This window comes from Netta rufina (assembly GCF_964035555.1).
Source record: "Netta rufina genome assembly, chromosome: 4".
NCBI lineage: Eukaryota > Metazoa > Chordata > Aves > Anseriformes > Anatidae > Netta > Netta rufina.
Window position 1 is genome coordinate 21179816 of NC_140127.1, and position 16764 is coordinate 21196579.

The following is a 16764-nucleotide window of genomic DNA, read 5'->3' on the forward strand; positions in this document are numbered from 1 at the left end:
AGCACATACACAGGCACTTACACTCAGGTATTTTAAATTGAATCCTTTCTATTATGTTATAAAAGAGCATTTCTAAGAAAAGAGAGAAAGGTGTCAATTAGGATGGACTAATGAAGACATAAAAAGAAGACAGAAATGCTTTCAGTAATGTATTCATTTGGCTAAGTCTAACATGGATTGCATTTCAAATTTTTTTGCTGTAGTTTTGTATGCTTTAGCTATAGCTCCTATGCAATTAAAAGTATATGTAGAAGAAGATGTAGTCATTCTGCAACAGATTTGCTTGTAAGCCTTCTGAAGCCAATAATGATATACCAAAGGTAAATTTTTCCCTAGCATTTTGATCCCCATTCCCTTTCCTATTACTACAAGATACAGCATTATTTATAGCTTGAACTGTATTCTACAACATTCTTAAAACTACAATACATGTGCCAGACCACACATACAAATTGCAAATTACTCCCCACACTCCATACTGCCTGTTCTACATAGCTCCCTTCAGTAGTCTGACTGAAGCCAGTTTTCGGTTACTCATGTCTGACTATACTCAGACCCACCAGTGTGCATTGCTGAATATGTAATAGCCATCCAACATCCTACACTTTACAGGTACCAACAGATGTACACCATCTTTATTTACCATACATTACATGGACTTCTTCCACAGAAAATGATTAAGAGTGAATAATTGTGAATAACTGAGAGTAGTCTTGCAACCATTCCCAAACCAGGCATAGCAACGTGATAATTTGATTATTGAACATGTTGAATCATTACTGTAACTACAATTCTGTATTGGGTTTACGTGGTAAGATTTTGGTAGCAGGGGGGCTGCAGGGCTGGCCTCTGTGAGACAAGTCCAGAAGCTGCCCTATGTCAGATAAAAGCCAGCTCCTGATGGCTTCATTTTGTACCCCTTTCCCTTTGAGAAACTGGCTGTGGTAGAGTTTGGCTGCCCAACAGGGTAAAACCACCACATAAGAAATCTTTTCCTACTCCTAGTTACACTTCAGGAGCTTCTCAGGAAAGTCTAATTGTGATAAGCCTTCTTATAAAATCAATATGGCAAACTGAAAAATACTTACGGTTGATGTGATCGATATAGTACACACCAATCTGAGGATCATATGCAGCTTCCCATCCCCATGGCAGTTCATCCCCAACACAATCCGCAAACGACAAGGGTTTTGTTAACCTATAAATAAAGAAACAAGTTCAAGGTATAGGTTCTCTCTCTTCCCTACATGTTTGTTATTTGTATGAATTCCTATTGTGACAAAAGCTAAAGAATGACAATACGGAGTAAGGAGAGTTATCCCTCAGCCCCCCATAACAGTTTAGGCTCTTGATTCTTTTCCCCCTACTCCATCCTTATGAATTCATTAACTCCAAGAACATAACATAAATTATTGCAAACATTTTCCAGCACAGGTACTCAAGTGAGAAATTCATTGCAACATCTTTCACGTTTGACAGTTCAAAATTAAACAACAACCAATAGCTTGTAAAAGAACAATCTACATCCCAATTTGTCCTCAGAAGAACTGGACCCTTCAACCTTGAGACTGTGATGACAACACTGGATTTCAAGGTCATCTCTTCTAACAACTGTAGCCAGAAAACACAGAAAAGAAAATATAACCATCTAAGATACTGCTAGCAGCACTTAACCAACCCATGTACTTGAACAAAATTAGCAGCAGTTTGGAGAAGGAGTGCATAGAGTAGACATTTTATAAGTAACATTCAATGGACATTCAGATGTTCACCTGGATCCTTTTGAGGAAGATAGATAACTAAAGTTTTTCATTTTAAAAACCTATTTGCAACAAGAAATAGTTTGGTAACAATAATACATGCATTTTTTTCCAACTGGGGCTGAGCAAAGTTTTGCATCATCATGTTATTGCTGGTTTAGGGGAAAGAAATGACTATTGAGTTTCCTGTTCATAAAACCACAGCTATGTCACTTACTGATATATTTAATAGGAAAAACAAAAGATTTAAGATTATCGCTGTAATGTTAGTACATACTCAGAATTTAAAATAAAAATCCTGACACTAGGATTACCAAGCGCAGTTTGTGGGACACACAAGTATCACCTCCTTTGCTCACCGAAGCTTTCATCTCATCATGAAAATTCCAAATAAATAAAAAGTTAACCATCTAATTCACATCAGTTTTTTTGGGGTTAGTATTTTTTTAATAATTATTTGCAAATTTCCAAATTTTCCGAAAGAAACCAGTTTATCAACATTTTTTGTGAGGAATGGCAGAGAGAAGATTGGCATGTTTTACCTGCTACAAAACGAAAGGGCTTTTTTGTGCAGAAAACACTACAGAGAAAATACTTTAAAAAGCTACTGAACTAAGTTCTTCATGTAGCTGAGCATAGTTTTGATTTCAAAATTATTGTCCCACAGAAAAAATTATTGATGGATTTGACCTATCAATTCTTAAAGTAGGACAATACTTTGTTCCTGCAAATTAGAGTTGTAGAAATTACAAATAACCAAGCTCTGATGCTTCAAAATTTCTGCAGAGTAGACAGATTTTTATTTTTTTTTTCTTAAATTGCAAGCATGGATCTATGTTCTTGTACTTCTCTAAAGTTTAAAATGTAATCCCATGAAAGTCACTGATACTTAATTTTGACAAACAAAAGAAGGCAAACACAAAGCAAGTTTGCTAATTTATTGCCACTTACAAACTGCTGTGCAAAACCACTGAACACACTGAAAACTATGACAAAACTCAGGTGAAAACGCCAACATGAAATTACATCTGGATCACTACAGACTATAAACAGCACAAGAGAGCAGTGAGAGAAGTTTATTAGGAGAGGTTATCCACAAGAATGGCCAGCCACTGCCACTTTTCACAGCACTGTGAAAAGACGTAGCTTCTGTAGTACCTGTTTTCCTTCTTTTCTGTCGTAACCCACCGCATTCTGCCTTGCCACAGTCCAGGAGCAACTCTTCTACAGGAAAAAACTGCAAGCTGCTGGGGTTACCAGCTGCCCTGCCAGATCAAGTGCACCTGCCCAAACGCTACCATTAGCGGTTACCAGCATCACAGCAAAGCCTACTGCCTTGTTTGCAAATAGCAACAGCTAGACAGAAAGAGCGGGATCTTAGGAAAGCAGGAGAAGCCTTTGAAAGCTGGGATAATACAATCGCAGCTTCAGTCAGGCTGTCCACAGCATGCAGCGGACTGAACACCGGGTACCTGTGATAAAGAGTCCCCAGGCCGCTACTCAGAGGAAACATCAATGGCATGAAAGCAAGAGCCCTTCAGCGCGGCCGGTTAGTCGCGTGGACCTGTGCCAGCTATGCGGGAGCAGCATGCTGCGAAGAAAGTCCTGCCTTGAATTGCATTACAGATGGGGATTTTCATAAAACATTTCTTACACTGAACATAAATAAATAAATAAATAATCAGCTTCATCCTTAGCTTTAATGTTATAGCATTGAACTGCAAGATTTGCATTTTGATTTAAGGAGTACAAATATTTGAAACACAATATCGCAGAGTGGGGATCATAGCAAACTTGCATAAACATGCACAGATGGTCTTTCTAATAAATTCACTTAAAACTCTGTACAAGCATTTAATACTTTCACCAAAGACACACAACACAGCTAGCAACAATCAGAAGTTGTGACTTCTAAACCACCTCTACAGGAAGGATATATTCCCAGTAATATCCTGGCTTTTCATCTGCACTCCTCGCCAATTTTATTTTTAATCAAATACTGACTTCTTATTGTTAGAGCTCATTCTGCAGTTTGGAGCTGCACGGACCACTCTGGCCATATGGATGTAGTGCCCAGGTGTTATCACCTTTCAGAAATCGGACACCGTGAGAATGAATAGCAGCCACCGTCTCTTCCCACTCTCCATAAATTAATGTGATTAAAAACAAACAAACAAACAAACAAAAAAAACCTGTGGAAAAGTACTACTCAAGTGACCCACTGTAGACCTCAAAGAAAAGAAGAGGGAGGCAGAAGCAGCAAAGTCCAGATGGTGCCAGACAGATTCTTTTCTTCGGGATCATGCTTGGCCATCACAGCTGTCACATCCAAGCTACATCAGAACTGCTCCTGAGTACATTTTTAAAACTTGGGCAGGTTTGTATATAACAAGATCATAACTATCTAAGAGTGTTACATCCCCATGGCTCTCTCGTTTGTTCCAGAGTCTTTTAATAGCACAAGATTTTTGAGCCAGACACTTTTCATGATGAAGCAGCAATCAGCACAAGGAGATAGGGGGCTGGTTCGAGCCCTCAAAACTGTCCCCATATAAATACTATTTACTTTCAAAATACATATGGCAAACGGATGAGATTAATATGACATGATGACAAATAAAATGCAAGAGAAAATTTGGAAGACAGAAGTTGAAAGCAAAGAGTTACGAGGTAGTTATGAGATGTAACTGGGAAGGAAATAATACCTGAGAGCAGGGGCTGCAGGAATCTTGCCTGCGTGGAGATCATTATCTGTGACATAATAACAGCTGATGGACGGACTGCCATTACATTCATTAACCATGACCCAAGAAAAATGAGGTTTATTGCACCATAATAGAGGATTAAGTGCTGCGTCTCAGGGCACTGATATTCCAAGGTAGTAGTTTGCAATACTTCTTCGGTTTGTGGTTATCAATTTACATGTTCCTGAAAGAATGCCAATACTCAGACAAGGATGACTTAAAGTCCACAGTTAGCGTACTGTGAAGCTGAATCAGTTAACAGAAGGTTTTTTAAATGCATATTCATTAAACTTGAGTATTCCCGCATATGGACAATATTTTTATTTATTTATTGATCCTTTTTAGAATTCTGTCCAAATGAAGTCTACTTCATTAACCTTAAACTCATAAATAGCAGTTTTTTTCTACTCAACCCCATGCTACTGCAATGCTGCCATTTCAGCCTATGTTTTGAAGAGTGCTCCAAGGACTGAGAGAACAAGCAGTGGATGCGTACCACAAGAAGTGTCTATTCCTAGGAAAGCCACAAAAAAATGAGAAATTTACTACATGTAGCAGTAAATGCTGTCTTTCTGTCAAGATACAGGCAACCCATGGTATTTCACACTTTCTTGATGATCAGTGTGCATATTCTTCAAAAGGGTATGCGTATGTGTATGCACAAAAACATTTCCATGCGTTATTCGATACAAGAATAATGCATTCTGCTGCATCCCTTCTCTGACTTCATTTCTCTCCAAGATCTCTTCAGGATGAAGTCACAACACTGAAGCAGAAATTACCCATATTATGATTAGGACTCTACTTTATCAACAGGAAACTCCAGAATTTGGTCTTTGCTCCCTTCTAAATTCATCTAACTTCCTTAGCATATTTCAAGTGCTGATGTTACCCATATAAGCAAGGACTACATGAGTAAAGCTTGAGATGTTTTGCTTAGACTGATGCAATGCAATTTATAATAAATGTGATAAAGCATGAGGGGAAGAGAGAAAAGTAAGAAGGCACATCTCAGAAAACTGAAGGAGGATGACAAAAAAGAAACAAATTCAAGACTCTTCTCTTCCTCAATTAGAAAGGAGAAAAATGCAGGTTGGTAAGAGGTGCATAAAAGATACCTGAGAACTATGAACAGGTTCATCCTAATCTCTTTCAAAATGACTTCCAAGAATACCTCCTTTGTTGTGCAATGCTTGACCTACAGTCAAGACTCGGAGGTTTGAATTCAATTATAACTAGGGTCAATGCTCAACTTCTGTAGCAATTTCAACATGCATTTGAAAACTTTCTTCAAATCCCAATTATCCCCTACCCAAAATGCCCTCACGTGCTTTGCCTTGCAGCAAGATCTAGCATGACACTTATCTGAAGTGTTACACAGATTAAATTTCATACCCATTCATTCTTGTACACCGACTGCTATATAACAATGTACATTGCACATTTCTCTTACAATGCAGGACTCTCTATTACTTTCTTTTTAAAAGAGATTACCAACTGTTCTGAAAAACACAATTCTTCTCCACACTCTATGAACTGAGAAGACAAAACTTTAAGGTACATCTATTAAAACATAAACGAAGAACCCCAAAGATGGAATGACACATGCACACTTACCTGGAACCTGCCTCACTTAACTTACAAAAGGGTGTACAGGTGACCTACCAGCCACACAATACAGCGGTTAACACCACCGCAAATACTTCCAGTCAGCACAAGGACACAGAATACAAGTATATATGATCAACGTCAGTTACTTTCTTACTTACTTCGCAAAAACACAACTGAAAATATTCCATTCTTATTTTCATGCAGTAGCTCAAATGTAAATATTTAAATGAACTCATCAGGCAAAGGAATGTATAGAGAAAGAGAAGTGTTCAAATTCTTTACTAGAACTCCTAATTTAGTGCTCAAGTTACATCAATTGTTAAAATTAAAAGTTAAAATCAATTAAACTCTTACCCAGCTTTCTAACGCTACAACCATTATGAATTCAAAAGATCTATAAACCTTCTATTCCCATTCCAAATATGCTGCCAGACATGGATTTTACTCACTTCAGGCACCCAAGATAGATTTCTTATATAAAACTCATGGGTGCAATTCATCCCATCAACTTTAAGAGTTCGTTATCTAACCTGAATTACTCATTTATGTTCCCTATGGAGACTAATTCAGCACATCTACTTAGACTGAGAATGAATAACACTCCGAAGGTTTCCCTCTTTTTCTACCTGGCTGTGGAAATCATCTAAATGTGAGGCTCCTGACCCAAAGCCAGGTGACTAAATTTAAGCAGGACGAATACTTAGCAGTACTGTCCAGGTAGCAGACTGTATACAGCACTGCAGGAGACCACACTGTATCTCCATGATAGGGTTAGGAAGGGAGCACTGAGGCTTACTATGGCTGAGGTCTGTATCCACTGACAGCAAAGAAGTTACATTACATCAGGAAGACAATTTTCTCTTCTGCAAATTACTGGCTGAAGCTGCAACAAAACAAGCTTACTTTCTGTTGTCAGCTCCCTAACTTTAAGAAGTGGTAACTGGACCGTTTACCTGCAGAAAGTGGCAGAATTTGCATGCTCATAAACCACTCTTTTCACTATTTTCTTTGATCATTCATGTCTACAAACTAGCCAACACTGCTCCACAATTTCTCTCTCCCAAATCTCATTCATGGTTCTGTTGACAGGATTTCAGTTTCTAAACACCATGTTCTTAACACAGCAGTCCCTCCCATTCAGATATCAGGCCAAGACGTTATGTACAAACTCTGTATCGCTTAGGTACATTCTCTTTTAACAAGGGTGTTATTAAGATAAACCACTAGTTCATTACAGGTATTATTTTGAAAGAGTAATTCAGCGAACATCAGCATGACATGAGAATACGTTAAACACGGGCTAGCATGCTGGCAGCCCCTGTTTTATTATAGTCCTCAAATATCAGAGGGTCAAGAGTCTTGTTTGTCTTGCTCACGAGATTTGTACAATCATTTTTCAGTGGACATTAACATACACGTTACCTTTTCTACGCCAATACAGAATTAATAAGAATAGTTCAAACTAAATGCCATCCCATTCTTTAATTATGAAAAGCTCTCAGTAATACCAGATAATGCTGATTTATGCCTACAGCCACCACAGCATGTGCACCATTAGCCTGTTCAGCGTTACAGCTGCATGCATACATCAGTATAGGCACATAAAGGTTCCTAGCCTCACACCTCACCTGTACACGTAGCTGCCAGCAGTACCTTGAGAGCACCACCATGCCTTTGTCTTTGCTTGTACCACAGCTGCATACTCAAACTAACTGCAGAGAATAAAGTCACAGGGCAGTTGTGTGCATTTAGCTGAAAAAGACTTACTAATTCCATCAGCAGGTATTTCTGGCATACACTGAACATTTTCTCTCATTTTCCAGATCTCAGATCCTTTTGTTCCTAGATAATACAAGGATAAGTAAAACAGTCAAATTTGTATACAAAGAATGGAAACCTGCGATAACTGGGAGATGACTCTAGTTTTCAAAACACCATACAGGTACAGTACCATTTTTAATAGCTTGCAATTTCTATCTTATAATTCCTTTAAACCCCCAAATACTTATGACAGCAAGTAGGCCCTAAAGAAATATATTTTTTTGTGTGTTTTAGAGGGTTTTTTTTTGGTAAATAAAAACGGACACACACACAGGTAAGCGCTTATACTAAGAGACATGAATAAGTAAGTTCACCACCTTGCAGCAACGGCTGGACAATATCTGGGGATGTATTATTGGGGTAACAGCTCTCCCAAGTGTTTTACAAGCTCAAGCACTTTGCTCCAGTACTGAATTCATTCTGACAGTGGTTTACAATGACATCTCCTGTATTACAAGCCAGTTATGGATTTGCGTAGATAGGACTAGACGACATGCAAAAATGTTTGAGGGAACCTATGTAAGGCTTAGAAAAATAGGGTTTCCATTAAAAGACTTGTCTAGCTAGCCAGCAGCCCAGGTCAACAGAATATTGTGTTCAGGCAGCGTACAAAGATCAGAAAGAAACTAAACAATCTTTTTCCTTCCTCATAGGTTTTTGTTGTTGTTTTTTTAAATCTTTTTTAGAGTACTGAATAAATGGTTTCTTCTCTATAATTTAGGCAAAGTACTCAAGGCTGTTTTGAAATGCTTTACTGAAAAGGGCAGTGTGCTGAATGGTGTCTTTCTTAGTTCTCATTTAGAGAGCCCTTCAGAGCCGCAGTTACATTAGCACTACCATGTGAAATGGCCGTGGCAGCCCATTATCTGTGCGGGCTGTTACTGCCAAAAGGCCTTCCTGAAGACCAACTCAGTTCCGTACGCTGTACCATGGCACACAGCCGCTCAGTGTTCAGTGCCTACTGCTTAGAAACAAGCTGGTACCTCACCATCAACGGCTTTGGAGACGAGCACTAAGTGCTGTAGGAAACTGTACTCCGTTCCTGCAATGTTTTCCAGTAACTACTCTTCCCAATTCGGTCAAGAAACGCTCAACTGCCAGGAAAAGGATAAAAACAAGCCAACTAACCTACCTGAAAACCTACCAACAGAAAAAATCCTAAATTCAATTTGTTTACACATCACTTTTGCTGAACTTCTATAATATCAAAAAACAAACTCTAAAAAAAAAAAAAAAAAAAAAAACACAACAAACACACACCTTGTTTCCAATAAGATATCCACTACAAAGAGAACCACTATAGGACAATGCAGCCTATGCAGTTACAAGATAGGAGGCACAGCACACTGAGAGCAACAAGTTCTTTAAAACAAATATCTACTCACATCTGCAAAGAATGAGTCCACTTAATTTAACAGCGCAAATAAATCTCGAAAATTACAATCTGATAATAAAAATAACTGAAGAAAAGCTACTACAGAATGAATGCTATCCCTTTAGACAAAAAAAGGGGTTTGGGGTTATTTATTTGTTTGTTTTTGTCTTAGAAAGCCCAATAAAATCTGCAGAAGTAGTGAACCAAACTAAAAACCAAGACACCCACCAAGCAACTTAGGAGGGATAAAACCAAACCAGACCAAATCCAAAGTGCTGTGAAATACATAAATCACAATCTTTATATGATGGAATGCAGTTTTCCCAAAAGATCCCTCCCTACCTCACTTCACTGTTTCGCAGGTGTCCTATAGAATCATCATCAGTGCTTGCAGTCTGTGAACAAGAACTGCTGTGCTTTTATTTTGAAAAAGGCATATCCTCATTGCTCAAACTTCCTACCCATCCCCAAATTCCCAAAATTAGAAAAGTTAAGGATGGAAAAAAAAAAAAACACCCACCACCAAACAGCCAGGGAACTGATATCCTCCTCACACAGGCACACACGAAAGCACGTAAGAGGGAACGTGCTGCTGCCCAGCTTACCATAAGATGCTACGTGCATCTTCCAGATGACCAGAGCATCCATTACAGCAGCAATGAAACAGAGCTGAACTGCCTCTTCCCAGTGCTCAAGGGGTTAATATTAGCTCGATGTCAGCTCACCCTGTCCCTTCACAGGTGCTTCTGAAAAGGCCCACAGACTGAATGGCCCAGACCCAGAAGGGGAAGAATGCTTTTGGGAAGGAAGGGACCCACACCCACTGCTCACAGGACCAGGTCAAACTGCCTGCTGGCATGGATTTTTGTTTCCTTTTCCTTTTGATTATGATAAACGCTTTTTGCTTTCTACTTAACAATAACCATCAGCGAAGAAAAAAAAAAAAAAAACAAACACAGGGAACACAGCTATACGTTTTGCTACATCGTTTTAGCAGTAGAAGATACTGGAAAAAAAAAAAAAAAAGAATGAAAAGGAGAATGAGCAATATTTTGTAGGGGAAAAAAAAAAATCAATCAAATCACTTTACTGGTGATTTGTTTATCCCCTCAGCATTGCCAAGGTCAATGCAAAGCGGACATTTTGCAAGGCTATGGGGTGGGGGAGCAGGGGGCGGAGGAGTGGAAATGGGTAACGCCACGCATGTTTTCTCCTGCGTCTTTCTTTGACGCGGCAGTTGGTCCTGTGCTGGCATGTAAGCACTATAATATTAGACACCTGGAATGCCAGGAATGTCTGATAACCATACCCTCGCGCAGGGATAATTCCACAGCCATAAACCAGCGATACGACCTTTGAGCTTTTCCCCTGGAAAGCTCGAATGCAGTGACATTATGAAACGGCTGCTCTGTGCGGCGTTGCTATAGGTTAGTGGTATATGTGCTTGTACACTGCTGATAGAAGGAAACCGTGTTGTCTGTCAAGAGCCCTGTTAAGAAAATTAGCTATTAGTTTTAATCTGAGGCCATATGCACTATGATACTTTTCCAGCTCGATTAAATGTTAACAATCCTACAATCTCTACCTGCAAACTGGACTTGGAAATGCTTCCTTCACCTGGCTTCTCCCACTTAATTTCTCATTTCATATATTACCAAACTATTTCTCTACAACGGGAAGACATTTCCTTAGAAATACATGTTAAAAAAAAAAAAAAAAAAAAAAAAAGTCAAGCATTGGTTTGTGAAATTCAAACTCTGCAAGAGCTTCTGTAAGCAAAGCCAAGCAACATCTGTCCCCAAAAGCTTACCATTTAACCGAAGCATGATATAACAAACAATGGGAGGAAAATGACCGCAGGCTGAAATACTTTATCTGAATAAATCAAGACAGATGCACTTATTATAAAGGATTACAACTTTTATTTTGCTATTTTGGATGATTTATCAGCTTGGGTATGTCAGGCAGTAAGTATCAAAAGCACACTTCCTGGCAGATAGCTAACCACAGGAGGGTTAAAGACAGGACGTTACTGCAGCATGAAAATTAAATCTGGGAGAGAGAAACTCAATGAAGAAACAGTCCAAACCAGAAAACAATCATGACAGTAATGTCAGCATTAACAGATCTTCCTTCTCCTTAACCTTTCCCTTTCTTCCTTTCTGTAATTTCATATACACGCTTGTCCAAATGAGCTCTACAGAAAATAATCCTGAAAATGTTGTTCCGTGAACTCCCCTTCACTCCTCTTGCAGACGAATGCTTGCACTACAAGGAACCTTTGGATTTACGGAGAGGGTATTTATCACACTCCTTCGCCTAACTCTGCTCCCACTGAAGTCAGCGGGAGTGTTACCAATTTCAGTAGCACGAAACTTAAATCTGTGACAAGCCCTTTTGAAAAGTCCCATCCATCTGAACATCTCAAATAACCTCACAAACATTCGACTTCAGCACCGCGAGGCACTTCAGCCAAGTACACCAATCATTCCAGGAGCAGGGAAGAGCGAACTTGAGTTAACTGCCCAAGGTCACCGCAATTCAGACACAGACCTACAAACTGCACCCTAGGGGAGGCTACACCGTCTCTAACCATTATTCTCAATACCGAGCTCTTCGTGGCTGTATTTCTAGCTTCTCACCCAATCACTTGGTTTGTAGCCATTTTTGCCGCAGACTTCATGAAATCATTAGGTACTTGATGGTATCCCTGCAGCTCCTGCTGCAAGAAGTCTGCCCTAGCTCTAACAGTACCAAGGACACTTGGCCAACCTCTGGCATTGGTGAACTCTCTTTCCAGATGCTACAAGAGTAGCAGCAGTCTTTAAAATGGACTAACGATTGTTTACACAGAAAAGGAACAAACGCACCACTGGTTTTATACAACTGCAAGCAGCACACTACTACAAAGAAAGAGAGGGGAATACGTTTGCATCTTAGTATTAATAACAGACCATAAAAAAGTCTGACAACCTTTGGTGCAAATGGTTCAGAAAGCTGCCTTAAATCATTTCGGCTATGGTTCCACAGAAGCCAGCCTCTAGAAAACCTTTACATCCATGAGAGCAGAGCGAGGGACCCTGCAGCTGACCGAGAAGCCTGGACACCACAGCCTGACCAAAGAGTGAAACTGCATGACTGAAATAATAAATAAGGAGTGCGACAAACGTGCTTGCTTCTCACAAATCTAATCACACAACTTACAAATACACGGTGCCGAGGTGTCACAGTACTCTAAAATCACAGTTACAACAAGGTTTCAGATATATGCCCTGGCCTACACTTAACCCCACCTTCCAACGATGCTAATATATAAAACTTACTGATAAAGAAAAATATCATATATATATATAATTAATAGTAAAAACTTAATTCTAGTTATCAAATACATTTAGTGAAATTAAACTGCCTTCCTCTGTATATTTCAAGACACACCCAAAATAGTATTCCATTAAATAAAATAGAGTTCCTTCAGCACCTCTACCGTTTTACATTCTTTATTCACAATATTAATTGAATTCAAGCTTTAGATGAAATTTATTCCCACTGGCAATACGATTTGAGGAATGGGAAATATGCAGCGATTATATAACAGGAAACATCCAAGTGTTCTGCTCTGACTTCCTTCCCGCACACCCACTCCCAGAAACTGCCTTCAAAAAGGGGAAAAAAAAAAAAAAAAAAAAAAAAAAGAAAAACTGCTATACCAAAACCTTAAACAAATGCAACAAACTTTCTAGTACTCACTAGCAGGAGTACTACATATACTCAATTTACTTCAGCATGGCTCTCTGCTTAATAAAGAAAGAAACCAGCTTTTACCTCTCGTGTCAAACTGACTAAACATCTTTCAAGGTCAGATATGCTTTTCAATTCCTAGAAAGGCAAAATTCAAAAAAAAAAAAAAAAAAGGAAGGAAAAAAAAACACAGAACCCTTAGAAGCCTTTCCTCTACCCCCTTATCCCTCTTTATTGAGTATATTTGGCACACACAGCTGTTCAGAGCAGAGGAAATACTTCCAAGGCAGTAATTTGCAAAGATTGCTTAGGAATTCTGTGAGACATTATAAAAGGCAACCTGGACCTGCCAGAAGAGCTAATGCTCTACTTACCAGACTGGAATAGGGCTGTCTACCTTTCCTACATGTGGAAACGCTCCCTTCAAGTTTGTTAGCAGTTTGCATCACTGGTTTACAAAGATAATTCTAATCCAGGTTAAGGAATTACTTCAGAGATCACCAAGTATGTTAAAACCTATTCCCCGGCTGTGGTCCCTACCAGCACAGAGTAAATTACCATCATTTCTTCAAACAAGTGTACACACATCGAAACTATATTCATAATACTCCCATGAGTAGGTAAAAGCAATGTTTTACCAATCCTGTCTTTCAAGGTGAAAATGTATGTGAGAAGGGGAAAGAAGATGGGGAGACCAGCAGGAGGTTATTTTGCACATTCTCAAATTTAATTGCTTAAGCTAACACTTAGAAACGCCAAATAGGGGAAAAAAAAAAAAAAAAAAAAAAGAGGTTAGACACAAAAATCAGCAAAGAGATCTTGTATCCTGAATCACTTTTAATTGGAGCAAGAGACATTAACTATGTTTGCCAATACTGCTGAAGAAGGCATCCAGCTTCTCGTAGATGGTTTTGCATCAGCCTAACATTTAGCAGAATTCAAAAAGCCAAACAGCTCATTTACAAGTTACTAGGAAAGGAGTATAAAACCAAACAGAAAATATCATCATATAATTTCTACAAAGTTACTGTGATTACACTTTAACACAGCGTTAAGTGCTGACAGCCCTGTACACACACACACACACACACATCTATAACATAAAACCACAGATGAAGATATGGAAAAAAATGGGCAATAACAATCAGGGTATAAAATGCATATGTAACTGAACAGATTACAATTACTCATCTTGAAAGTTGCTTACAGAGCAGAAATACTGCATTCAAGGAAGGGAACAGGCAGCAATTATTCTCTGTATCTCACACTAGAAGGAGGCACAAACAGAAATTACAGAAGAGCAGGTTCAAAACAAAGTCGTGTACAACAAAGTCATAGTTGAACCCCACTGCCACAGGATTTTGAAGTCAAAACTGTAATTGCTTTCAAAAACAGACTTTACAAAAATGCAAAAAGTAGCTCCACAGTGATAATAAACATGAAATCCATACGCAACCACTTTGTTATTGGAATTTTTGTTCTGAATTCACTCTTCTGGCACATGCAGACATATGAATTAAACCCGTTACTCTTTTACTTCCTAAGGCTGTTAGCTTTGGAAATTAGAATTCCAAGGACAGAAACCATGTCAGATGCAGTACCTTATCTTAAAGTAAGCTTAAAGAAAAACAAAAACAAACAAAAAAATCAACAAAGATACACAAAAGCTGCTGACCTCTGTATTAATGACCAAAGGAAAGTTAATACCTGATCCAAGATAGCTACCAATATATTAGCATAGCTAAAACAAGTGTGGTACAATCTTCATTCTTTGGCAATGTAAAGGAACAAAAAAAATGGAGAAATCTTAATGATTAAAGGAAGAATTGTCCCCACTGGGACTAAAAAAATAAAAAAATACTTTGACCTTGCACATACACCTCAAACAGGACCCCCGTTAGAAAGGATTATTTGAACTGCCTCACTATAAACACTACAGCACGAGAAACTGCAAACTTACAGGAAAAGTTATCTTTTAAGTCCCTGTAACGTGTTCTTACTTAATAAGCATTTAGTTATTTAATAGTTTATGAGTCAATACGCCAATTGAGTTTTTCCTAAGACACTTTTTTTTTTTTTTTTAGCTTCTGTTGAGTTGGTCACACAAAACATTTTATTTTAAATACAAAAATGTTGCTTTAAATCCAAATTTCTTAGATTGTTATTAACCACATTTGTAGCAAGTAATACATGGCCAATATTGGATTTCAGTAAAAGCTAAATGCTAACTTAGCCATGGAATCACAGAACGGTTTGGGCTGGAAAGGACCTTAAAGCCCACCCAGCTCCAACCCCCTGCCACGGACAGGGACACCTCCCATCACACCAGGTTGCCCAAAGCCCCATCCAGCCCGGCCTTGAGCACCTCCCAGAAGTTGAAGTTACAAATTAATTCAGCAGTACCTCTTATACAAAGTTTCCAGGAATATGTTCCACTTTGGTTTGAAAGCAGGAAGGCATAGCTAATCTCCACTTTTTGACCAGAAGTGCAGCACCAGTTCTCTTTGTCTGTCCCAGTCCTGTAATAGGAGCCTGCAGCCCAGGCTGGCCTTCTTTTGAGCTAGTGGTCAGTGGGTTGTAGTCTACCTGGAAGAAGTGAATTATTGCAGGGATGTGTCCTGCGTAATATCTATATCCACAATTTGGAGGTGACATCCAAGCCCAATCTCATCAGCCTTGCAGATGACACCAAACTGGGGGCAACAATCAACACCATCAGGGATATGATCACCATTCAGAAGGCCATAGGAATGGGCCAACAGGAACTGTATGAAATTCAGCGAGGATAACTGCTAGATACTGAACACAGGAAGGAAAATCCCTTGCAACACTACAGTCTGGGACTGACCAGCTGGAGAGCTGCTCTGCAGCCCTGGGGTCGTGGTGGGCAGCGAGCTGAATGTAAGGGACTGGGGTTTCTCCAGCCCCGAGAACAGAGTGCTCAGGGTGACCCAACAGCAGCCTGTGAGGGATTTAAGACACTTGTGTCAGACACTTTACATGGGTGGGCATGGCGAGAGGATGAGAGCAAACGGGCAGAAGCTGAAACAGCAGGGTCAGACTGGATATAAGGAAAAAAATCTCACCATGAGGACAAGCAGGCAGTGGAACATGTTATCAGAGATCTGGTGCCCAAGTACCTTGGTCTGATCTCACAGCTAGCCATGCTTTTTGCATGTAGTTTTTAAATCTCTGCTATCGCCACACCGCCAAAGCATGCACGCAGATAGGCAAGTAGACTCACTCCTGCCTGCCTGCCTTTGTCTTGGTGCTTAAAAACCCCACCATAAGATATCTTGCCTAAAGAAAAATAATTTTTGTTGCTTGCCTATGCCACGCCAAATACTGAAGCTCCCTACCACTTCAGTCAGCTCTAACCTGGCTTTCATGGTTCTGCTCTCCTGCCACTTCCAGCTCCACGTTCATGCCCCGTCTCTTCCACTCGTGCTGACACACGTGACTCCAGAGCAAGCCAGATCAAAGAAATAAACTAGCAAGAGTGGAGAGATTTGATTATTAATTTCCACACCAGTTCAGCTGCCTAACCAGTTCACCACTGGTACAAATGCCCATGCTACATTAAAGGGTGGAACAAACGCAGCCCCAGTTTGGGTTGGTACGGACAAGTCATGGGACAGCCTCTGAAACCCTGCTCCTTCGTGGAGGTTGCATGCAATGCTGTAATATGCATGACTGCTACTAACACTCCCTAAGA

At 39.5% G+C, this 16764-nt stretch overlaps 1 protein-coding gene across 1 annotated transcript in view; it reads right to left on the bottom strand.

The window, feature by feature from the left end:
* The window catches only part of WWC2 (WW and C2 domain containing 2), a gene marked incomplete at its 5' end in the record, with an annotated part of 96160 nt that overhangs the window by 62062 nt on the left and 17334 nt on the right, over window positions 1-16764 (bottom strand). Inside the window, one exon of the mRNA XM_084285446.1 lies at window positions 1089-1198. Coding sequence (XP_084141572.1) covers window positions 1089-1198 — 110 coding nt within the window. The remainder of the gene's footprint in view (window positions 1-1088; window positions 1199-16764) is intronic.